General features: G+C 37.0%; 1 protein-coding gene across 6 annotated transcripts in view; it reads right to left on the bottom strand.

Annotated features, from left to right (window-relative positions):
* LOC149845179 (protein ENHANCED DISEASE RESISTANCE 2-like) overlaps positions 1-26,961 on the bottom strand; it is a 211,289-nt gene that overhangs the window by 170,250 nt on the left and 14,078 nt on the right. For 3 of the 6 annotated variants that reach the window (XM_089995582.1, XM_089995581.1, XM_089995586.1), the window contains exons 4-6: positions 18,738-18,803; positions 16,049-16,114; positions 2,602-2,705 (exon numbers count right to left, since the gene is read on the bottom strand). In XM_089995582.1, the coding sequence (XP_089851708.1) occupies positions 2,602-2,705; positions 16,049-16,114; positions 18,738-18,803 (236 nt within the window). The remainder of the gene's footprint in view (positions 1-2,601; positions 2,706-16,048; positions 16,115-18,737; positions 18,804-26,961) is intronic. The other 3 variants (XM_089995583.1, XM_089995584.1, XM_089995585.1) reach the window with 1 other exon arrangement.

Raw genomic sequence — 26,961 nt, 5'->3', positions numbered from 1 at the left:
GGCGTCCACTGATCAATTTCATTGCTTCTTCGCTTAGTGGCCCAGTATTCTTGAAAGCAGTTGACGCATTTGGAGAATATAAAAATGCAGAGTATTTGAATGGTTTGTTTATAGAAGTAATAAAAGAAGTGGGTGATCAGAATGTTGTATAAATTATTACAGACAACGCTTTAGTTTGTAAAAGTGCAGCGTTGAGTTTGGAGAGTGACTACCCTCATATTTTTTAGACTCTCTGTATAGCACACAACTTAAATCTGACCCTGAAGAGCATATGCAACCCCAAAGAAGAAGAAAATTAACAAGCATATGCTTTATGTTCATGGATTGAAGATTTAGAAAGAAATGTTAAAAGCATTAGAAATTTTGTTGTTAATCACCATCGTGCTAATGTTATATTTAATAGGCATTCTGACTTGAAATTGTTGAAGGTCGTTGAAACACGTTTTGCGTTCATCATTGTGATGGTGAAGAGGATTAAAAAAGTGAAGAATGCTTTGGTTAGCATGGTGACTGATGAAAATTGGACTTTCTATCGTGCTGATGATGATGCCAAGGCTCAAGAAATTAAGAAATTCATTGTTGATAATGAGTTTTGGGACCAAATAGTATACTTTCTTCAATTTACCCAACCTATTTGGGAAATATTGAGAGAATTTGATAAGAATGAGCCCATGCTTTACAGAGTTTATGAAATGTGGGATAATATGATTGAAAAAATATAAGTTGTTTTCAAGCATGAAGAAAAAAATCTTGCATTGGATGATTCAGAATTTTTTAACCATATTCATTTAATTTTAGTCAGAATATGGGATAAGAGCAGCACTCCTTTGCATTCCATGGCACATTCTCTTAATCCAAAATATTATGCAAAAAAATGGCAAGCAGGTGGTATTTGTCATGTCCCTCCAAATTTAAACTCAGAGCTATCAAGACATAGAAATATGTGTATGATAAGACTTTTTCCTGAAGCATATCTTCTAAATCCAGTCACACAAGAGTTTGGAAAATTTTCATCTTCGAGATTATATGGACCAGCATTATTCGCGAGAGAGGAGAATAATATAGATCCTATCATATGGTGGTCAACATTTGGATCAGAAACACCTCTTCTCCAACGTCTTGCATTACGATTGCTATCGCAACCTGCTAGTTCATGTTGTTGTGAAAGAAATTGAAGCACATATTCTCAAATCCACAACGTGAAGAGAAACAAACTCACATGTAAGCGTGCAGAAGATTTAGTATATGTTCATTCAAATCTTCGACTACTTTTGCGAACTAATGATGAATACAGATACTAATTTGCTCTCTTAATTTTTTGATTATTTATTTTTTATTTTTTATTTAAATATACTTTTATTATATTTAACATTTTCAAATTGGGTTTGTAACGCAGAGAAGGAACATCCAAATTTTGGGATGTAAACTCAGAAGAGTGTGACTTCGAGGGAGACCATGATTTCAATATGAAAAGCATAGATTTATCAGAGCCCCGTCTTCCTTCTAATGATGCATTTGATGATGAAGAAGAAAATTATTAAGATCCATTACTTTTGGTATGTAATTTAGTTCTTTTTTGCTTTACTTATTTGATCGATATTTAGGTTGATTTATGTAATTGCTTTACTTATTTGATTGATATTTAGTTTGATATATTGTATGCATGATGAATGATATTATGACAATGTTAACTGTTAAATTATGATAATGTTAACTGTTAAAACTTCAAAATTATATATATATAATATATATATATATATATATTTACATTTTTGCCCTGCCACACCCCCGCACCCTAGGTTTTTGAAAGTGCCGCACCCCCGCACCCGCAGCCATGTGACTTAGGTTATGTAATATATAATTTTGATATCAAACATTCTTGCTTGTGAGTTGTGACTTTTGTTAAATGTTTCTTAGTAGTGTTATCAGTTTCATTTTGAATGTTTTACTAGTACATGATTATGTTTAGTTACTCATAATGCATATATTCATGTTCTTTTTTCCTATTGCATTCTATGAATTTTTTCTGAATTTTTTAAATTTATGAAAATCTCTCTTTTTTGTTATTTTTCAGATTTTTTGTGAGTTTTAGTTCGAGTTTATGCTTGTATCTTACGATATGATACAGTAAGATACACTCATATCTCAGGTTCATACGACTTGGGTTCTGATACAATAATTATAACATTGCTACTGACCACATCATCTTGATGCAAGAAATTTAGGATTGCCACTGATAAATCAGAGTTGGCTTAAAAGGCCTCATTTCAAGCATTAGCACTCATTTAGGGTATGCTAGAGACCCATCTTCATTCCGATTATGCAAATCGGACTTGCATTACTACATTCACAAGCATCAACATCAACTCACATACATGTGTCACACAGATGTTATTAAGAGTTTATAGAAACAAGAACTTGTTGCAGTTACCCTGCAGAAGGGCTCATGCAACATTGCGTTAAGAGAATATGCTCCAGAACATTTTAGTATCTCGAAACTTCAAGCAACCTTCTCAGATAAAAAAGTGAATCTTCATTCAAGCTACATTTCATCATAAGACTAGCTCATCAAAGTACAAGAATGTATAAATGGTTACTTACTGACTTTCACGATCTGATGAAGAAGCAGTTCTCTCATCATCATTAGTCTTAAACTCAAATGAAGAATATGTTTTGTTCCCATTGGCTGCAAGTGAATCCTGATGCTGCAAAAATAAATATATCATCAAAGTAAAAACAGCAATAAAGATAGGAACTGCATGCATATGCCAATTCTAAGTGCTTCAACTGATACTTGAGGGCGTATGCTGTTAAGGGGAAAGAGAAAGGACCAAGAACTTGTTAAAAATAAATGTAAATATAAATATATATATATGTATGTAATATAACTAGTGTAACTAGGATTAGATTTTTTAGGTTTTTGGCTTTTTGGTTTTGAACTAGTCAACATTTGTTGACTAGTCAACATAGGGAGTCGTTGGGCTCCTGGCTCTGTTTAGAGTCGTTGGGGTCACTCTCTATGAGTCCTCTCGTCATTGTGTATAAATATGGGGCAAAGCCCCTCTTCAAAATATGCTTCTTGTATGGTCTTGATCAATAAATTATTTATTTTGTATTCCTTGTGTTTGCCCCTTTAGTGGTGTTTGTGTTTGAAGCTCATTTTGTGGCTTGTGTGTGTTCCTTTGGCACGATGGTGGAACTCTTTCAGTGTCCACCTTGTTCTCTTGGTGAATATATTTTGGAGAACCTTGTTTCCTTTCATGGTATCAGAGCTTGAAGATCAAGCTGATTTTTTGGTGCATTGGAAAGTGTGTTACTCATGACTTTGAAGAGATAAAGTCTCTTTTGCAAAATTTACTCAAGTACTTATGAGATTGTTGTGTCCTCTTGGTGGTGAAGTGCTCATGTGTTTGTACTCTTTATTAGAGGTGCTCTCTTGGTGGTAGAGTGCTGGTGAGTTGGTGTTCTTCATTGGAGGTGCTCTCTTGGTGGTGGAGTACTTGTGATACTTTTGATTATCTCCTTTTTTTTCTTTCTCCTCTCTATCTTTTAGTTTTTCTCGTAGCCTTTGTAAACATAGATAACAATGATAATGTCACCCTAAAACCCATCAAATTCAATGACACAAACTTTGTAACATGGGCTTCAATAATGAAGCATTTCATATGGGGGAAAGGGTTGTGGGGATTAGTGAATAGGTCGGATTTGAAACCCAAACTAATCCTTACTAAGACATAAGAAGAAAATGAGGTACCTCTTAGGGAGGCCGAAAAGACCAAGGCTATGACCACGTATGAGAAAAAATGGAAAGAATGAAGAATAGGGCATGACAAGATTATGTCTTAGCTCATTAGTAGTATTGATATCAAGAAGTGCTCGAGTCTAGCTAAATTGAACATGCAAATAAAGCATCTGACTATCTTAAGAGAATGTATTCTCTTAAAGATATTGCCAATATTTTCAACTTACAAGACAAACTACGCACTATGACTCGAGGAAAAAAAAGTATTAGAGAATACTTTAATGAGTTTTCTGAGCTTTGGAATAAGTTGGCTCTTTTTGAACCACAATGGCATTGCCCCGAAGATATAGAATTCCGTCAAAAACAAATTGAAGCACAACATTTCTATCAATTCATCAATGCTCTAAGACCGAGTCTACCAAATCGGCTCTTCTTCATAGAGGAAAAGTTTTCACTATTGAAGATACTATTGAAGAGTTAAATATGGGGAGAAATAGACTCAAAAAAGAAGATTGCTAAAGTCGATGAAGATTGGGTCATAGCCGTGTCTAAGGCAGGAAAACCATATACATGCCTACAAACCACCATATTACGGGAGACCAAACAATCATAACTATAGAAAACAAGGCAATGAGTTTGTGAAGAAAAAATGTATTTGTTATTACTGTCGTGAACCGAGACGTGTCAAGACATATTGTCCTAAATTAAAGAGACATTATAAGAGGAATGTAGCATCGGTGGAACAAGAGACAAGTGAGCTCAAAGCTACACAAGAATCAAACATTGGAAACATGTCCTTGACTCAACTTGTAGAAGCTCTCCAACCTCTTCTCAAAAGAGCTTCATCAACCGAAGTCGCGGTCTCTTCTGTTGGCATCTCTGACCTCGGTAAGACTCTTTGGCTTAGTGACTCAAGTGCCTCATTTCATATGATACCAAATAGTGATATCTTATCCGAATGTCGTAATTCAAGCAGGTCAAATGTTTTACTGTTGATGGGACATCCCTTGAGATAAAGGGAATAGGAAATTTCGAAAATATTTCAAAAAGCTTTTTTATTCCAAAAGTTAGATATATTCCCAAGTTAAACCTAAATCTTGTCGCTCTCAATTATCTGACCTTGGGTATAATGTTTTCTTTTGTTCTATTGGTTGTCGAATGCAGGATCGCCAGTCAGCGAAGCTGATTGGAGAAAGGCCATAGAAGAGGGTTATACTAAATGGATTTTTTGGAAATACCCAAAAATACCATTTGTTGTAATGTTCAGAAACTAGATTTGAATTTATGGCATAAAACATTTGGCCATCCTAATGTATCCAAAATCTCACTTTCCAAATTTGAAAAAAATTTGTAATCTTGAAAACTTTATATATGAAGATTGTATTCTTGTGAAGGTGAAAAGATTGCCATTTCAAGAAGGAACTTGTGTCTACACGACTGTTTGATTTAATACATTCGGATGTTTGGGGCCCAACACTTGCTGTATCTAAGGATGTGGTTGCATATTATATGATCTTTATTGACGACTTTACTAGACACACATGGATTTACCTTCTCAAACATAAATCTAAAGTCTTTTATATTTTCAAATATTCCACAAATTGGTCAAAAATCAATTTCAAAAGGATATCTTTATCTTTCGCACTGATTCAGGAGGAGAATTTTTATCAAAAGATTTGAAAGATTACCTAGAATCAAATGGTATTAAACATCAAAAATCTTGTCCCTACACTCCACAACAAAATGGCTTGGCCAAAAGAAATCAGACACATCATGAAAACCACACAAACTTTGCTTATCTCAAATCAAGTACCCAAAGAATTTTGGGCTGAAGTCACTTTGACCGCAGTTTATCTTATTAACAGAATGTCATCTGTTATCTTGAAAAATATATCATCAATTGAAAAACTTTTCAAACTTACTCCTGATAATTCTTGACTAAACGTTTTTTGATGTAAATAAAACTCTTGTTGTCACAATACATTTTCGAAGCTCTTTTTATACGAGCCTCCATGTCAACAAACAATCTTCTTAGCTAGACCACCTCTATCATGGTAGCGGTCATGACACTATATTCAGCTTTTGTGGATGAAAATGAGACCTGCTAATTTTTGTACCTTTTGCGGCCATTGTTCATGGCAATAGTGACAAGTGGCTTTTTTTTGTCATTCTCATTGATTTGTCTCTCAAGGTGAGGTGGTTTTTATGTGGTAGCATAGGTTCCCGGCCTAGATACGACTAAAACATATTCATCATCATTCTTGGGGGTGCCTCTTCAACCTATTTCCCTCCATACTTAGCTCCTCAATCGTATCAACAATAGAGGAAATCTTTCCTCTATGAAAAAGGACCAACTTGGTGGCTTCAAACTTAGGTCAAAACCCATTTATGAATTGGTAAAAATGCTCCGCATCTATTCGCTTTTGCCGAATTTAAATATCCAAATGTCAATGCTACTTTGGATATGAAAATAACCAAAAAGGCTATAGATGCTTTGATTTTAAAAATAAGAAACTATATATTTCAAGAAATGTGTCTTTCTTGAAAAAAAAAATTGAATTTGAAAATTCCAAGGACATAACTAAGTATTCTTTTCTATTGAATCTAATTCCAAAGTTCGATGATTATGATGAAGATCTATGATTATGACGAAGATCAGGATATCAGAAATGATATGATGAGTGAAGAAGAATCTCATGACAATGAGATAAGTGAAGAACAATCTCAAAATAAGGATTGTATTCAATATTCCAGGCATAGTAGTTATGAGCATCCGTGTGCCCTTGAAAGATATACTAGTGAAAGTCATGTATAAATACACACTAAAAGGTCATTGAGAGTATTAAAACCAGAGTTACTGGAAGCTTCTTAGATAGGTGGGAAGCTCGCTTCCCAGGAACTCGCTTCAAAAGCGCGATACTCCTCGCTTCTGAAACTTGATAAGAACCTCGATTCCCCCACGCTTCTCCTATGCTTTCCACACACTCCATATATTCTTATTATATGTTTTCTTACTCAAATTTTCATGCTTTTTATGTGTTTTCTCTGACTCTTCTCACTCACTTCCATGTGCTTTCGCTAAATTGGTAGTCATCATTTTTAGATTTTGTTAAAAATTTATTTCTTACACTAAAAAATCATGAAATTTAATATTAGTCACTTTTATTTTAGTTTTTATTTGTGTTTTATTGTTTTTTGTTGTCGCCGCGCTTATTGTGCACAGACTTGCTTTCGCATTTTGCTTTTGCATGTGTTGTTTTGTTCCTACTTTGTCGATGGGCTTCGCGCACAGGCTTTGCTCTTGTATTTTTCTTGCTTACGCTTTTTGTTTAATCAAGGTACGACTTCGTACCTCGCGAGTCACCTTACGCACTTGCTTAGCCAAGGTATGATTTCGTACCTCGTGTATTGCTTGCGCGTCTTACGCTCGATGTGCACCTTCACACATCGAGTCTTGCTTCTCGTTTCACTGTTACACTGTATTGTGCACAGGCTTGCTCTTTGTTGGCTTGCACTCACTAAGTGGAGCTTTCAGTGTATACTATTTCACTCATTTGTCTTAAAAGTCATGGCTCACACTTATGCATTGTGGTTCTCCAAAAAAAGATGATCTTTAGGCGCAAACCTATTTTTTTCCAAATGCCTAGTTTTGCAAAACCGATTTTGAAAGTCTTTTGCGATATAACGACTAGATCTCCCAAATCAATATATTTGGGAGAAGTGTCTTATAATTCCGGTTCGTGTATCCGATACAACTCGGATGATCCCGATTAGGGACACGAATTTGTGTTTTGGGGTGATCCCTTAGAAAAAACTTTATCTCTTTTATCGAGACCAGTATTGCGAGGTATGCATAGCATATAGATACTGCGATAGACGAATGAGAGTTCCATAGCGATCCCGCCTCGTGCGAATTGCACAAGTTTTGTATCCACCATTGGAAAGATAAATCATTATCAAAATAAGATATTGGTTGCATCACTTCTTTTGCGAGACTTTGTTGTTGGGTTGTCTTGTCAAACTAGATACTTGTTGCTTCACTTCTCCTGCGAGATTATGTCGTTGGGTTTCTTTTTTCCCTCTCTTCGTAGTCGTACTTTTAGGCATGTACGACATGTTTGGACTACGATGAGTAAGATGAGAGGCATGTGGTCGCCTCGATATATGCATTGGCACATTATTGTAATCATGTAATGTTGTTGTTCGCCTAACAGGCAAGAGGCTCGTGTCGGTCTAAAGGACCAGAGCATGTCAAATTTAAACTTGAATGATTACACCATGTATTTTTACAAAACAATATTGTGGGGATTTCTTTGGAGAAATCCAGACCCCTCTCATCGTGGTTGTACTTTTGAACAGGTATGTTGCGTACTGCGGTGAGTATGATGAAAGGTTTATGTTTACCTTAAACGTGTAATGACACGTGTTTTGAAACCACATTATGGTGATGTTTTCACCCTCACAAGTTGACCCCTCTCATCGTGATTATACTTTTAGACAGGTACGTCGCATGCTACGATGAGTAGTATGAGAGGCTTCTGGTAACCTCGAAACGTGCAATGGCACACTGTTGAAATCACATAATGATGATATTTGTCTTCACAGGAAAGATGCTCGAGTAGGTTGAAAGACCAGAGCATATAGAATGGGTCTTCAGTTAAATAACACCTAACGCACCCATTCGACCTGTTATATTCATCAAGGGAGATGATAGATTGGTACAAAACTCCGATAGACAGGTTGTTAACAACCACTCCTCGGGCAAATGACTCGGTGTCCCCAGTCATCGGAGTTAGGGGACGGGACTACCAGAAATTATCCTAGGTGGTAGATCCCATAGACTTCTGCAGAAGTAGGATGCATCCATTGTCTATGAATGCCTTTGGAGAATTCTCTCTCGATCACTAGCCGTCCCCTTAGGAGCGGACTCAGTTACCTCGAACATGCAATGGCACGTGTTTAAAATCACAATGGTGATGTTTTCACACTCACAATAAGTTGACCCCTCTCATCGTGGTTGTACTTTTAAACAGGTACGTTGCGTACTGCGATGAATAGGATGAGAGGTCTATGTTTACCTCGAATGTGCAATGGCACATGTTTGAAATCATAAAATGGTGATAGATCGTCTTCACATGCAAGATGCTCGAATGGTTAAAAGACCAGAACATGTAGAATGGGTCGTCAGTTAAGCAACGTCTGACGCACCCATTCGCCTTTTGTTTCTGTCAAGGAAGATGATGGATCGATACAAAAACTCCAATGGACAGGTTGTTAACAACTACCCTACGGGCAAAGATCCGGCTTCTCCAGTCATCAGAGTTAGGAGAAAAGGGCTACAAAAGTTAGCTCAACACTTCTGCAGAAGTTTGATGCATCTTTTAAAACAAGTAGAACAAGTGGCCTTTGGGGAATCATCTCTCGGTCACTGACCGTCCCCTTAGGAACGGACTCAACTAGCTATTCAGGGCATTGAAAATATATGGCATAATAGACCCCCAAACTAGTTTCAGTTGTTTCTATGATTCGTGCATTGCGCATACCCACACGCCAGCTAATATCGAAACAAAAGTTACACGGTTCACGTTACATGTTAATTGCGCACTGTGCGCTGATTTACCGTTAATGCTAGTTGTAGCATTTTATGTGTGTTGATTAACTGTTAATGCTAGTTGTAGCATTTCTCTGTGGTGATTAAACCGCTAATGCTAGTTGTAGTTTTTCTCCTGCACTGATTAATTGTTAAATACTAGTTTTAGCATTTCTCTTGCGCTAATTAACTATTGATACTAGTAGTAGTTTTTCATTTATTTAAATTGCTAAATATAATAGAATTAAATGTAAGTACTTAATTATGTTCTACATTGTCTCACTTGTGCACCTACCAGTTTTCGTGAAACTAACCCATTTTATGGGCACAAGTCATTATTAGGTTTGTACGGACTGCGATGGCACGATAACGTGATGAAATCAGGATGAGACTCTTTCCCTGACGTTTCGCTCCTGAAGACAGATTGGTAACTTTGCATAAAGGCTTTCTAGAAAACTTTCTTTGTACAAGTCTTAAATTATTATAAAGTGCATTTCAGAATCTATTTAGCTTATTAAATGTACGGAGTTTCAAATCTGTTGCGAAAGAAAGTTTGCGTTGTAATGCGCTCAAGGTCCATTGACTTGCTATTTCAAACACTATTTTCTGCTGAATTACTATTTAAAAACTCTGATAAACGAATTATTACAAAGCTTTCGAACTTTTCATAAAAAGTTACAAATCCTGGATTTTGGGGCGTTACAGATTTATTATACAACTGCCAAACAAATATGGGACAACCTTCGAGATACGTACTCTCAAGAGACTAATGTGAGTCGTATTCTCCAAGTTGAGCAGGAGATATATAATCTGCAACAAAGAGATCAGACATTGGCCCAATATTATGCCTCAGTCAAAGTTGCCTTTGAGAGACTTAATGCTCATAGGCCGCTATGTTGCTCAAAATAAAAGGATCATCAAGAACAGAGACTATGGTTGTTAGGTTCCTCACAGGCCTATCATCTGAATATTCAGTTGCTAAAGTTCAAATGTTGATTGGGTCTGATGTTCCCACCCTTGTTGATGCGTAGAATCGATTGAGTAGACTTGTCATTTCTCTTCCACAACCTCAACTTGAGACTGAGACATCTGCATTAGCTGTCTCATCTGGCTATGGACGAGGTACTATGACGAATACTAGAGGAAGAGGTCGTGGAAAAAGGATGGGAGGTAGAGGTAAACTCTAGTGTACTTTTTATAGAAAACCTGGACATCTTGAAGATCAGTGTTGGGATAAACATGGACATCATGCCATTCCTCCATCTAAGTCAAATGTTCCCAAAGCACATGTTACAAAATCAAAGGTAGAGAAGACGATTGATCCCCTTAGTGACTCTATCACTCTAAGTCGTGCAGAATATGATGAGTTGGTTACACATCGTCCTCCGAGCTCTTCCTCGCCTGTGGCTAGTGTGATAACCTGTCTCAGCAAGGTAGTGAGTGGATTATTGATTCTGGTGCATCTATACATCTATGTAGAAATTTTCATAATTTTTCAGAGTTAAAGGCTACTACTGCACATCGGAGTGTCTCATTAGCTGATGGGAATTCCTCATCTATTGTTGGTCAAGGAAATGTCTCCATATCTTCTACATTGCAGTTAAACAATGTCCTTTATGCTCCCTCTTTTCCTCAGAATTTACTATCAAATAGTTGCATTACTAAAGAGCTAAATTGTAGGGTGATATTTGATCCTGTGTGTTGTTATTTTCAGGACTTGCTTATAGGGAGGAAGATTGGTGGAGGCTATGAGGAAAGTGGAGTCTACTACCTACATCACCCAGTGGGAACTATTCATTATGCAATCAAGTTCTCATCTAGTCCAGTACAGTGGCATCGTCGTCTCAAACATCGTTGATTGTCGAAGCTTCGTAGAGTCATTCCTCAGATTCCTTCTACTGCATCATTTCAGTGTAAAGCATGCCAGTTGAGCAAGCATCACAAGAGTTTGTTTCCTTCCAGTCATAGTCACTCAAGTCACAGAATATTTGAGCTTCTTCATGTTGATGTATGGGGTCCAAGTAAGATTCCTACCAGGACCCATTGTCGTTATTATCTTGTTATCGTTGATGATTTTTTCTAAGTTATCTTGGGTGTTCTTAATAAAAGAAAGATCTAAAGTTCCTAGTATTCTCAATTCTTTGGTTATTGAAAAAAAAACTCAATTTTATTCTCTTGTCAAGATTATCCGCATTGATAATGCTCTTGAATTTAAAACCAAAGAATTACTGCAATTTTATCGAGACCGTGGAATTCAACCTCAAACTACTTATGCTCATACTTCCCAACAAAATGGGGTGGTTGAGCAAAAACATAAACATCTTCTGGATGTAGCGCGCACCCTGATGATACAATCCAATGTTCCTACCTCATATTGGGGTAATGCAGTTGTTACAGCCTCTTATTTGATTAACCGCATGCCCTCATCGTCCTTGGAAGACCAAGTTCCTTTGCAGATCTTGTATTCAAATGCAACCCTTCTTTCCAGTTTCGCCCAAGGTGTTTGGGTGTATTTGTTTTGTTCACAAACTTGGACCTGATCGTGACAAATTAGCAGCTCAAGCCACTAAGTGTATTTTTATAGGATACCCCAAGAATCAAAAGGGGTACCGATGTTATGATCCCATATCATGTCGGGAGTATGTCAGTGCGGATGTATCTTTCTTTGAGTTTGTTTCATATTACTCCAGTTCTGGTTCTAGGATGCAAGTTGATCAAGATGATGCCTTTTCTCTTCTTGTTCCCTCTTTTCCATTGGAATTTGTGCCTCCACTATCAAATCAAACTCCAACTACGTTTCATAATCCTCCTTTGGTGTATGTGAGTAGAGCTCCACCTGACTCGATGCCTCCCATCTTTATCTTCTCCTGAGGTAAGTGCTTCTAACAACATTGAAATTCCTGTTGATGATGAGAGACCAATTGTTGTGCAAAAAGGGAAAAGACTGTGTACTTTACACCCTATTTATAAGTTTGTTTCATATGCCGGAATTGGTGATCAGATGAAAAAGTTTATTTCGGCTTTATCTGCTGCAGCTATTCCTCATAGTCATCAGAAAGCACTACTTGATAACAGATAGAAGCAGGCTATGCAAGATGAAATGGATGCTCTACTTTCTCGACAGACATGGGACCTAGTCAACCCTCCATCTGATGTTGACATTGTTGGCTGCAAATGAGTGTATACCATTAAGTATAATTCAGATGGCTCAATTGAGAGGTACAAGGTCAGGTTAATAGTAAAAGGTTATACTCAAACATATGGAGTTAACTTCTTTGAGACATTCTCTCCAGTAGCACGGATGGTTACCATTTGCCTTGTTATTTTTGTGGTCGTCCATTATGGATGGAACCTGTGTCAGCTAGACATGAAGAATGTCTTCCTATATGGAGATCCATATGAGATAGTCTACATGCAACAACCTCTAGGGTTTGAGGTTGAGGGGGGGTGTGAGAAGGTGTGTAGATTAAGAAAGGTGATATACGGTCTAAAGCAGAGTCCTCATGCGTGGTTTCAAAAATTGTTTGAGGTTATGTCAGAGTTTGGGTTCAGCAAGTCAACGTCAGACCACTCATTATTTATTAAGAAAATTAATTTGGGCATAGTGGTTATGGTGGTATATGTGGATGACATCATACTTATAGGAAGTAGTATGGAAGATATTACAGATACGAAGGCTCGTCTTCAAAAACACTTTGTGACGAAAGATCTTGGCCCTCTTCAATACTTTTTGGGCATAGAAGTGACTAGGAGCCGTGAAGGCTTAATCTTGTCTCAACGAAAGTATGTTCTTGATTTACTAAAAGAGACAGGAATGTTGGGAGCTAAACCAGCAAACATCCCAATGGATCATAAAGTCCATTTAATGGATGAGAAGTCAAAGCCTGTTGATAGCAAGAGTTATCGCTCGTTGGAAGGGAAGTTGCTATATGTGACTGTGACCAAGCCTGATAATGCCTTGGATGAGTTCATAAACAAACCAACAGAGGTACACTGAAATGCTGCAATGATGATACTTAGATACTTGAAAGCTTCTCCTGGGAGAGGATTGTTGTTCAAGCAAGGGGCTTCTCTGGATGTAGTTGCCTATTCTGATGTTGATTATGCAGGGCCTATAGAAGATAGGAAGTCTACTACAGGATTCTGTGTATTTGTGGGAGGTAACTCAATTACCTGGAGGAGTAAAAAACAGATTGTTGTTGCAATGTCAAGTGTTGAATCAAAGTATAGGGCTATGGCCCAAACAACAGCTGAATTGATGTGGGTTCGGACTGTGCTGACAGAGCTTCAAGTAAAGGTTCCATCTCCTATGCTGATGATGTGTGATAACAAAGCAGCCACATATATAGTCAATAATCCTGAATTTCATGAAAGGACAAAATACATTGAAGTTGGCTGGCACTACATACAAGATATGGTTCAAGCAGGGCATATCTCTACCAAGCATGTGTCCTCGAAAGAACAAGTTGCGGATATTTTTACGAAGCCTCTTGCTGGTTCAAGTTTTTCAAGATGTTGCTGCAAGCATGATCGACATCTATGCTCCAGCTTGAGGGGGAGTGTTAAGAGTAGTCGATTACTTTAGAATTATTTTGTTCTTAAGACTGAATGTGGTATTTTATTAATGATGAAGGACCCAAATGTAATTTTTTATTTCTGGCTAATCTCTGTTTAAGCTAAAGAGATTAGACCTAATGTAATTTTGAGAGACATCCTTCTATCCCTGTCTGGTTTTTTTTTTGTTCTCTATTGTTCACACCTACATTCTTTTTGCACATTTCTTTTCATGTTTTCCATGTGCTTCCTCTTGTAATGAAATGTTGATCTTCCACAAAAGCATAAAAGCTTACAATAGGTGTCTATTGAAGACATTACAAGCACAACCTACAAAAATGGTATAAAAGGAAGAAGAACACAAGATAAAATAATAATCTTTATTTCATATGAAAAATGCTTAAGAAGCATTTATTGCAAAGGCTTTTGTGGTTTGTGTCTGAAGGCTCCCGTGGATTCAAGTGTAGACCACTTGACAGGCCTCTCAAGTGTAGTCTTCGTCAATGTAATTGGTTTGTTCCCATGTGCAGAATATCATAATGAGGTCGGAATATCAAAAGGAGGTCTCTCTCTCTCTCTCTCTCTCTCTCTCTCTCTCTCTCTATATATATATATATATATATATATATAGAGAGAGAGAGAGAGAGAGAGAGGGAATAGAACATAGCTGCATGATGAGTAGGTGCTTGAGCACCTACTTAATCAAGCGGGCCATCCATCACGTGCTTGATGGACGGTCATGCGCAAAAACAATAAAAAACCGTCAAAAACGAGTTTTTCTGCTAAAATACCCTTTAGTGGTGCTCAAAAAGTGCCACTAAAGACATAGGGATGTATGCATCATTACAAAATTGTAATGATGTGTGTATCTTTTGGACATTTAGCAGTGTTTTTTGACCGCCGTCAAAGGTCCCAGTCCAGCTGGGACCTTTAGCGGCGCTAAAAAAACACTGCTAAATCATTTTTGGTGCAAAAACCCATCTTTTTTAGTGTTTTGACCTATGTCACACGGACTCGGCTCCAAGGTCAACGCACCCGCACCGACACAGGTGCGGACACGGGTGCGGCTCGGACTCGGTCAACCAAACCCTGGGTGCGGTCAACGCACCAAGGGTCATTTTGGTCCATTTTTTGGAATTTTTTTTTTTAAATTCTGGGCAATAGAATTTAAAAAAAAATCTTGGGGGGGGGGGTGGGGGCTGCCCCCCTATAACCCCCCGCCAGGGGCAGCCCCCCCTAGACCCCTGCGCCGGGGGAACACCCCCCCCCCTCTCCTATAAGGAAAAAAACCCTGAATCAGGCTTCACAACTCATCACCTGTCCCCTAATGGGCACAACTTTAACAGAGTCTTATATATATTTATATATTTATATATATATATATATATATATATTTTTTTTTTTTTTTTTTTAAATATATATAGCCGAGTCCCCGTGTCCAAAATTTTTGAAATTGCGCCGCACCCGTGTCGCACCCGCACCCGCACCCATGTGACATAGGTTTTGACTAGTTTTTTTTTGCGTGTGACCGTCCAATCGCGCAATGGATGGTCAGCTTGATTAAGTAGGTGCTCAAGCAGCTACACTCTACTATATATATATATATATATATATATATATATATATATATATATATATATATATATATATATATATATATATATATATATATATGCTTGCTGCTATAGGTGGCTCGAAAATGGTGAACAATCATTCATGTCAAAAGAATGTCTCATCAATTTCCAGCCACCCCACCACTTTTCTGCTACTCTATAGTGGGAAGATTATTTGGGGATAGAGAGGTTCTATGAGAGAACAATTGAAAGTAAGCTTTCCAGAATAGCCACATGAAATCATCACAGATGTGATGTTTTCTGGCATGGTTTTCTCAGGAAGTTTCCAGAGATAAAATGACTGGAAAACAATAGGTGATTCAGTTTTAAATACTACTGCCATTGTCCTTCCCATCCCACCTATGATGTTGGGAAGAAGAATGGTGAGAGACGATGGTCTCAATAAAATGCATTCTGCTAGAGAGAGTTTTGAAAAACAATAACTTTTTGCTTTTCAAAAGATCATTATGGGGTTCTACAATGTCTACAAGCTCAAGTTATAAAACAGAAAACCAAAAGCATAAGAGATCACTGTGTTTAATAGCGTACCTGATCAATAACAGATTCAATCTTTTCCTTCCAAATCAAAGCATCTTGAATGTTAAATGCTGCCATCTGGTAGGAAAAAAAACATGAGGAAAGTTTGCAGCATCAAATGAAGAAATAGTTTTCATTTTAGACAGGGACACTGCATCTTTAGAAATACTATATTAGCATGCATATCAAAGTCAATATCTAGCAGTTTAGGATGCAGACCTCCCACTCCTATCAAGTAGTTGAGGTCTGTTTACGCAAGAAAATTAGTTATATGTAATGACGAAGCTACCTATAGGTAGAAGCCATCTATTGACTACTTACCTTCTGGGAAAAAAAATCAATTAGATAATGGAAGGTATGCATAAAATATTACACCCTGGCCCTACTAAAAATACAGCTGGGAAACAAGCTGAGCTGCTTGTGGCTCAGCTCGTTCAAACTCATAAAATAAGCTTGGCAAGCTTAATATTAACAATAGGTACTCAGCTCAGCTCAGCTCAACTCGTATAAGCTCGTTGGGCATTAAAAAATATATTTTACATGTATTTTTTTGTAATCCTATTTCTTCCAGCTCTAAACCAATGTATTTTTTTTATAAACAAGCCAACTCGAACTCGGCTCATTTAACTCGGGCTCATTATGAGCTCGAACTCAGCTTGGCTCGCAACAAGAATAAGCGAAGCTTGGACACTTCAAGCTCAGCTTGTTCAGCTCGTTTACCTGCTCTAACTAAAAACTTTTGAGGAAATCTATAATTATATTAAGGATGCATTTGATACGTGGGGACAGCATGGTCCCCACATGACATTGTCCTGCATTTGATACAGACGGACAACAGGGCATAGTGTTTTTCCAAGGGACCTGCATGGGACTGCCAGGTAAAAAAAAAAGACTCGTGTCATGAATCTCGTTCAACTAATAGGTCTCCTAAGCTTAAGGGCCTACGAGAAGAGTAACCCTGATAATGGTTTATGACTCTTAACAAGAGCGACATTGTTTCTTTTTTCACTTTACCTGGCACAAAAGCTTGGAAATGCTCTCTAAAACCTTAAAGTGAGTAAATTATTAGCAAAAAAAGAATTATTTCAAGTGCATTTTTGGGTCACGTAAAGGCAATAGAATAAAATTCAAAGCATGTTCATGATACGTTTTGTAAAGGGGAAGAATGGTAAGACCACACTACAGACAATACTAGGAAAAAAGACGTAAATATCAAAACTCAAAAGCATCACATTTATGGAATTTGTTTAGATCAAGATATCTTATAACTAAACTTCACTCTTTATTTTAATTACTTTTAGAACTTTGCAGGGCTTATACCTTGGACCTTTATAAGGGTTTTTAAGCATTAATTTGCCTTAAATTATGCTTACTATGGATGAAGCAGGTTGGGTATGGGTCCCAACCTGACCAGTTATGATGGTGGAAACCACTGGCTTTTAAGACTGCAAAGAGGAGTTCCTGCTTATCATTGCATGATCCACGAGCTCATGCCCACACGAGCACTTTAATCACAAGTATCACAAGAATCAAGAGCTCAAGGCTCTGATGCCATGTAAATGAATAGGGAAAGGGCTCACACACCTCATAAGAGAGATAAACTTGCCACTATGGGCACAAGCACAAGAGCCACTAAGGGCCAAAGAGAGCACACACAAACACTCTTAAAAATAATATTTTATTAAAAATATACACAAATGCACAAAGAATGCATACCTATACAAAGGACTTAGTCCCATTTATATACTAAAGGGAAAGGAGAGCTAGCCGTTAGAGCATCCTAATGGCTTGTTGGCTAGCCCAAGTGAATGACAAAAATGCCCTTCAAAGGGCATTAAAACACAAAAATAAAATAAAGACATAAATAAAAAATACATTTTGTATATATAATTATATATACATATACCTAGTACATATATGCATACATATACATAGTATATGTACATACATATATATTTTATATTTATTTATTTATATATAGATACATCTTAACAGATTTCAGTTGTTTTTATGTAAGAGGAATGATAGAAGTGATTTAGGTGAGTTGATCGGGGTTTTTCATGGGTTTTGCTGCAGTTTGATGGTGACGACAGAAGGTGGTAACCATATTTTGGGCTCTATAGGCTATCGGGTCTTTCCCAGTCCTATCGATTGTGTGCAGTGGATTGGGTTCTGTTAAAATAGCCTTTGTTTAGCGCTCTGTGGTTGTTTTCTGCATTATTTGGAGTTGTGTTGCAGAATTTTGGTGTTTCTTTTGGCATTGGTACTTCAGTTATAGCAGAACATATAGTAAGTCTTTGCATCGGCATTCTGTTTGAGATGTTGGCCTGAGATTCTATCATATTCAGTATATCTTGTCTTGTGTGTGCTGTTGTTGGTGTCTGTGTGCAGCAAATTGAATTGTAGTTGGAGGTTGCTGTGTTATGGAGAAATGAGAATCTATCCATCTTATTCAGGTGAAACTTGACAGGACCAACTATGGGTATTGGTCTGACTTCACGGCTGCCATGATCGAAGGAAAAGGCCTCGGTGGTCACTTAAGGATGTCTCCAAGAATGAGAATATATACTTAATAGGCAACTAACTGATTGTATATGACAAAAGATGAAGATGTTATGGATAACCAATACTATTTTCAATAAGCAATGACCAATAAAAAATTAAACATAATTATACAAAAAAGGTTATCAGGAAAACTTACAGTAATACGGTGGTTCTTTTCTTTCTTGCTATAAATTGAAAGGACGTAGACCATCTGCGACAAACACTAGCAATTAAAAATAAATTACACAATTACTAAACAAGCACAATTGCAGAGGAAAAGGAAGTACATAAGAATAAATTAAAAGCTAACCACCAACAATGTAGTAATTATTTTATTACATCAACTTAAATTGATGAAAAATGTTTATTTATTATAATGGCTTGAAAGTGAACTGGTGGAAATTGTTGTGTGTAACTAATTGAGACTGCATTATAGAAATCAGTTGAATTTGACCACTTTAATCCATACGACCCAAACCAACTCATGGCCTACCAACTATATAAAGGAGAAGATTGCAGGGAGAAAGGGCACAATTCCACAGACCATCAATTTACTCCCTATCTATGTCACAGGGACACGCCATTTTGGCTGTGTCCCTAGTAACACAAGCGGACACGCTCGGACATGCCAACACAGACATGAACACATGTGGCATTATTTTAATACTTTTAATTTTTAAATAATATTTTATTAGATTTTTATTTTATTTCAATAAAAAACTGCTTTTTAATGTAAACATTTTCAAAAAAGAGCTTTCTATTCATTAAAAAACTAAAAAGTTCCATGTCCCCTTCTTCTATTTTTGAAAATTTTTTGAACTTTTGAGTCGAACCCGAATCCCGAGTCCTCAGTCCATGAATCATTGTGACATAGTATATAGATCAAAAGATTGTGGGGAGGAATACTTGCCGAGCATGGTTGAGGAAATAAATGACTCAACTTGTGATTTCCCCAAATCAAATCAGATTAGTTTAAGCTAAACAAAGTTGAGTTTTGGTTACTTAATTAACCAATATAACATTAACAAGTTTAGCTAGTTTCTCTACTTATATATTGTAAGAAAGTATGTGAAAATGTATAATAAGTGTAAAAAACGAAAAAAAAAAATTATTCGGGCCGGATCCGGACCCGACCCGAGGCCACCGCCTCTCGCTGTCTCTTAGAGACAGTGAGGCAGGAGAAGGGTTACGAAACCCCTTCCCCTCTCTGCTCTCTCGTTTTTCTCACTCTCTCCCGACGGACTCCCTCTCCTCTGCGTTGCCAAGCACCGCCATCGACGACCTCGCTCCTTCCGGCGAGCTCCTTCCGGCAGCCCCAGGTACGCATCCACCTCCCCTCTTCTTCTTTTTTCCTTCTGTCTTTCTCTTCCTCATCTCTCTATTTGCGCAAAGAGGGGCTAAGCCACCTCCCTGCCTCCCTCAATCGCAAGGGAGGGGCAAAAGCCCCTCCTTGCTGCCCTAAATCGCAGGGGAGGGGCAGCGCCCCCTCCTTGCGACGTGTTTTGCAAGGGAGGCCCCCCCCCCTCCCTCCTGATGCCTCTGTTGTGGTGGAGGGGTCGAGCCCTGTGAACACCCCAAATTTTCCAAAAAATCCAAAAAAATCCCTTTTTGCCCCTAGCTCCATCTTTTGAATAAATCGAGTCAATTTTTAATCAAATTTCCATTTATTTCTCGGATTTGCTGGAATCCGAACTCAATTTTCATCTATGACCCAATTTCTGATCCAAATCGGATATCTGGATCCAATTAGGATCCTAAATCTCTTATTTCCCAAAAAAATAAAAAAAAATCAAATTCTTCATATTTTCTCAGAGGTTTTTCAAGGTCCAATCTCAATTTAAAAATCTGAATTCTAATGTTTTATCAAAATTCCTGGATCCAGATCCATTTCTGAAAATCAATTTCCAAATTTAACCCAGTGTTTTCCAAAAACCTTATTTTCAGAAAATCTTTAAATTTCAAAAACAAATATTTTTACAAGAAACTTTCAAAAGCCTCGTTTGGGTCCCGCTTGCTAAAAGTACTAATATTTTTCTCATATTTTCGGATTTTCCTTCCAAAATTCAGAAAAAAAAAAGTAGTTCATCTACTTTATGAAAACCCCTTTTAGCTAAAACCCTTTTTGAAAACCCCCTTTTCTAAAAACCTTTTTCTGAAAATTCGGAAAAATGTGAGGGACTTCCTTCGAAATGGGCCTAACGGCCTTCCGTTACGAGAGAAGTCGCAGAGGCCTCTCTCCCTCTCTCTGCTTCATCTCCCATAATCGCCCATCAGCAATAGGTTGAGCCCCCATCAGCATCAGCCCTCGATCTCCAACTGCCTTCCAGAGTTTTCCTCTTCCTCTTTAAAAGGGCACGCAGGGAACTCCACTCCTTCACCGCTCTTCACCCCACCATCTTCTGATTTCTCGTTGAACCGCTTCTTTATCCCTTCATCTCTATACTTCTCCTTCTTTTCTTTTCGTTTTCCTCTTGGGTTTTTCTCATTGATCGAAGGAGTCTTGATCTCATTAATAACAATCAAAGGTAAGTAGCTTGCTCTCCCCTTTCTCTTCTATTTTTTTTTATTTATTGCATTTCTTTTAATCCTTCGTGATCTTCTTCATCTTTATCTTGTTTCCTCGGTTTTTCTTTTCTTTCTTCCCTTTATTTCAGTCATTTCCACTAAAGCACCCCTGTAACATCGGCTTGCTCATTAGCAAAACCGATTTACAGATATATAATATTAACGGGATGATAGATCCCAACATTTTTTTCTTCTTCTTCTTCTAATGTATTTCATTGATTTTCTTCAGTCTGTGCAAGTGTAGATCTCAATTCATGTTGTTTAGATCTAATGTCCCTTTGCGAACCCTGTGGCCACCACTGTTGATGCATGATTATCAGCTAATTTTTGTATTTTTCACTCATTTGCTTTCGAGTTATGCTCTTGCTTCCCTTATTGCCTCTCATTTATGTTTTGTAATGTTAACCCAGCATAACCCCTATTTCATCATCTCTGTATTTTCACGTTCAGCAACATTCCATGATTCCTCCGTATTTTCTTTATGTTGCATTATTTTCTTTCCACTAATCTGTTTCACCAATTGATTTGGTTTGTTTATCTTGCTGGCTATATTTTTTTTTTCTTTCAAGGTGGGCGTTCATTTTATTTCATCTCATTTGCTTTTTTGTTTAGTTTGAATATGACCCTTGGCCACAAGAAATACTCGGAATCGATCTGATTCTGTTTGTGACTCACCATGCCCCGTAACCCCTCGTTTATCTTCTACTTTGGATTCCTTAAAATATGGCCATATTTGATTGTTGCCAAAACGTTAATCCACCTCTGTATCTTATGTGATTTCCTTTTTTATTTTGTTATTATTATTATTCCATTTTGTTGGTTCATTGATTTCTCTTCCTGTTTTGATTTACTTGTTTTGACCTACATGATCACCGAGAATGAAAAGTTGGGGGCAATTCAATGATCTCTGTGAATCACATAGAGATGTAGTGAGAAGAGGTTCCTTGATAATATGTCAAAGATGATGCCTATATGGGCATATGTCATGAATAGGGCAATTGACGAGATTCTCTTGTCATTCCCCAAGGATGGTTGAAAACATGAACATGAATTGAAATCATGTTCAATGGGAACCTCTGATATCAGAACAGTCGCACAAGAGTGGGATCGTTCTTTGTATCTTCCTTTATGGGTTTCTGAAACTGAGAAAATAGCCATTGAGAAAAAAACCTGGAGGAATGGATCACATAGTCGGAAGACACTGGTACAGATCTTATGTTGTCCTTGAAAAAACCTTTACGACCACTATGGATTTCACAGAGGACTATTATATGGTAAATGAAGTACCAGACCATGATTCGTGGGATTTCACTCCTATCATCCTAGTCCTTGCTTCTAGATCAAATGACCACAGTCAATAAAGATTTGCTTCTGAATTCAGTTGGCATTTTATGTCAAGAGCAGGAGATGAGGAAGAAAGCTGGGCAAAGGGTCTTATGCCAAGTATATTCTGGAAGAATGCTTTTGACCTTATAAGTTCTGGGTCTGCTTTGTGCAAAAAAAAAGAGTGTTAGACATTGTTGAAAAGAATAGAGTCTATCATAAATGGGAGAGCATGCTGCTCAAGTAAAGCTGAATACATTCAAAACTTCAGCTAATAACAATGATTTCTTTGATCAATTTTGTCTATCACTCATTCCTCACAGCGCATTATTGCCTTCATCCTCACATGTCCATCTCCCACCACACTTAGCACTCACATTACTACATGCTTATATTTTCATACCCTATCCTCATGCATAGCATATGTTACAAACCTGTGTTTTCGGTCCCTTGAACTTTAGCTCAGTGGATGTTTGTGCTTCAAATAACATGGACATGTGTTTTCATTCTACGATATTGTATGCTGACCATGATGGTTTATTTCAATGACACTGTGATTTGGCATTCATGGAGTGAAAATGGCGTCGATAGGTATGCTATTCAAACGATTGATTCCCTTCTTAAATCAGAATTTTCTGTTTCTGCAGAATTGCTCATTCACATGCATGCTATGGAAAACCCCTCGCTGTTTCCCTGTGCTTATCATGATTGATCAGAAAACCATTTATTCTATGTTTATCAGGATTCATCGGGTGGCTCATAGCTTACCCTTGCCTTGTAATTGTAATATTGATGTCTTTAAAATAGAAAGCTTCTCAGTTTCATTTTTTTAGCAAAAAAAAATGTGGATCACTGGAGATCAAACTTTCCACCTAGAGTTTTGAGCATCATTGTCTGATTTTGCTTTATTTTAGCATGTGTACTGGAGATCTGAGGTTGGCATGGTTACTCAAAGAGCGTTGTGGTGGGGGAATAAAAGTCAGTTAATAAATTGAGATAAGTTTAACGCATCCAAGTTATTCCCCGTCCCAAATGATGGGTTCGCATTTGGCACTGATCGAGAGTTTTTTTTTTAAGTGATATGATGCTGATGACAGACCTGTGTAAGGTACAACTCATGAGTAAGGGTGTTGAATTGCTGGTTTGATCCTTTCATTATGAGCTTTCAGGTGATGTGGGACTGGCGACAGGCCTGTGAGGGATTCCATTTGTGGGCAGAAGATGGTGTTGCCAAGTTGTCATCTTTCCTATGAATTCTTTTTCTTTAGTAATTTCCAGCATGTGTGGTGCTACATACCTACTGCATTGATTCCCCATGCATTGCCCTACAACATAACCCCTGTTGTTATACCTTGTCCAGCTCCCATTATCAGGTTTTGTGCCTAACTGCGAAGGTTAGGAATCTAATGCTACATTGCCACTTTTGGGGATTTGAAGAAAGCTATGCTCAATATGAATCGATCATATCCATGCCATCCTAAGGAATCAGGTTTAGTAAGTTTCTGCATTTGCTTACTAAAAGATGCCTGCTGCAAATGGATATACATTCAAGAGAACTCTATGCATTTACACTATGTTTATCGTTGTCACTTTCTGCGGGCTCAGCATCATCCATGCAACCAGATCTGCTATGAATTCACCATGGAAATACCTTTGAATCTGTTTAGCTTGATGATGTCCACAATCACGGTGCTCAGTCATATGGTTGCATTTTATAGATTATCCATTTGCCTTGCCATGCGTCGTTATGCACTCTTTATGAGCATAGCAGTTGAACTCCTCAAGTGCATTGCCTTCCACAGCATAACACCCGAACTTTCCAAGTGTGTAGCAGGGTACCTTCACAGCTTGACATTTGAGTTTTTCAAAGGCCCTGCTGCACATCTTCATAGAACATCACTATGAGCATCCCCGGGCTGTCCCCAAACTACTATGTTTTCATCCCGTCTTATACTGCATATCATGTATCAATGTTGCAACACCCATCCCCTGTCACCTGCACATTCCACCCTTCTGTCCACTCACACCAGCACCATCCCTGCAATACCTCACATGCTGCCCATTACACCTACACAGCATACCCCATTTGTCGCACTTCACTGTTGCTGTATCCATTGTATACCTGCATTAACACCTTCACTACACTCAGCACAACACCATTTCTGTATCATTTAGCCATTTAACCATCAGTGCACACCACCTCCCTTTTTATGCCATTATGTAGTTTCAACCTCACCTTCTTTAGCACTTCCATTTTTTTGCCTATATCTCCATACCACATAGCACCCATGTTGCTATCATACTATCATACGTCAACTGTGTTCTGTATTTATGCCCACATAATATTCAGCACATTCACATCTCTTTCTTCACTGATACAGCATTTCATCACCCATCACTTCATTTTAGAGTATCTGCCACCTGGCATCTTACTCATTGTTCCTTCCTTCATTAGTCTAAACATTCTCATGTTTTGTATGTTCATGCACTACAGCATCCACTTACATTCTAAATGCAATTGCACTTTAGTACTCATGCCGCCAGCATATCATCAATTTTTATGCTATCTATCCAGTGCCTCCCACCTACATGCATATGCTATCATATACATCTTTCCCCAAGTATATTTTTCATTAACTTAGGAATTAATGTGCATATACCTTAAATAGTGATATATATTTTCTCATTAGTTTAGCATACTATATAGGTATTATCATATCCATTTTCCATCGAACTTAAGATGTTACACATGCATTTCAGATATACATGTTACCCATTCGTCCCTTAGACATACATATGCATGATAATTTTCCCGTATGATATTCCTTCGACATATTATTTGTGCTAACTTGGAATTTTGCAGGAATTAGGTAGAAAAGGCCATTTTCCCTTTTAGTTTAGGAAATTTTAATTTTAATTCAATTCAAAGTTGTAATAGTTAGTTGTTAATGAGAATTTTATAACTTCCTATACTAGTTTAGAATGTATGAGCATGCATCACCTGCTTCGTATCATTTTCCTCTTTATTTCAAAAACTCACAAATGGGAACACGAATGGCACGTGCACCATTCTAATAAAAGGTGATTAAATAATAAGTTGACAATTTACATCAATGGCCATAGTCAAGGTGTGAACAAGACTTAGGATTTTCATCTTTTATGGAATAACACTAGATCCACATTGAATCTCCTTCCAAAAAATCATCATATTTTCAAATATTTTCTTCTTTTATCAGAGTTTAATTTAAAATTAGCTCAAAATATATATCAATGGCCATAGTCAAGATATATTAAGAGTTAATTTCATTTTAAACTCTATAAAGGCACAAAAATGTGTTTTATTCTTCACTTGAATTTAAATATGATTACTATATAATACATTCAATGACCATAGTCAGGGATGTATTATATCTTTAATCTTATTTTAATTCTCTTAAAGAATGAAATATGTTTTTCAAATTCAATTTCAAATTCTTTAATTCATTCATCATTTAGGATAGAATTACATCATATTTTCAAAATTCTATTTTAAAATCCAAGTGATTTTGAGATAATTCTTCAAATACCTTCTTCATTTCTTAAATCAATTCTCATTTATAAATTCAAATTCATCTTCTCAATTTTATCTCATTTCAAAATTCAATTTCAAAGTCCAATTTGACTTTGAAATTTCGAATTCATTTCTATATTCCAGATTCAATTTCCAAATTCAAATCTAAATTTCAGAGTTCAATTCAAACTTTGAAATTCCAAATTCATTTCCAAGATCAGGATTCAATTTCAAATTTAATATTCAAAATCAAATTTCAGAGTTCAATTCAACTTTGAAATTTCCAGATTCATCTCCTGAGTTCAAAATTCAAGTTTGAAAATCAAGTTTCATTCTCTATCCTTCCTTTCAAATTTCAAAAGATCGATCTAGGGTCTCTCAGATTCAATTTCATGTTTCATCTGGATTTCCAAAATCCAATTCTATCTTCAAATTTCATTTGGATTTCTCAAATCCAATTCCATTTTCAAAAATCCATTCTCAAATCCAGCTTTCTAATCCAAATCCTATCTTGAATTCTGTTTCTCAACCCAATTCCATTCTTAAATCCAAATTCTATTTCCAAATCCCATTTGAATTTCTTGAATCCATTCTGTTTTCCAAATTTCATTCTGATTTTAAACTTTAAATCCGAAATTCAATCCCTATTTTCAAATTTCATCTTGATTTTCAATTCTAGATTTAAATTCCAACCCTACTTTCTTCAGAGATCTCAAACTCCTTCTTTGAAATTCATATTCAATCTCCATTTCAAATTTCATTCTCATCTTCAAAATTCTATTTCAATTTTTATCTTCAATCTTGAATCTTCCTTCTTCAAAGCCTAAAAGTCTTTTGATCTCAGACATGATTCCAACTTCAGGATTTCAAGTTATCTTTCTCAAAACTCAAGTTTATTCTAAACTTTGAGTTTATATTAAAAATCCAACTTTTCTAGATCAAT

Source organism: Nuphar pumila, chromosome 2 (assembly GCF_984573655.1).
Source record: "Nuphar pumila chromosome 2, dmNupPumi1.hap1.1, whole genome shotgun sequence".
Lineage (NCBI taxonomy): Eukaryota > Viridiplantae > Streptophyta > Magnoliopsida > Nymphaeales > Nymphaeaceae > Nuphar > Nuphar pumila.
This window is presented reverse-complemented; position numbering and strand designations above follow the sequence as displayed.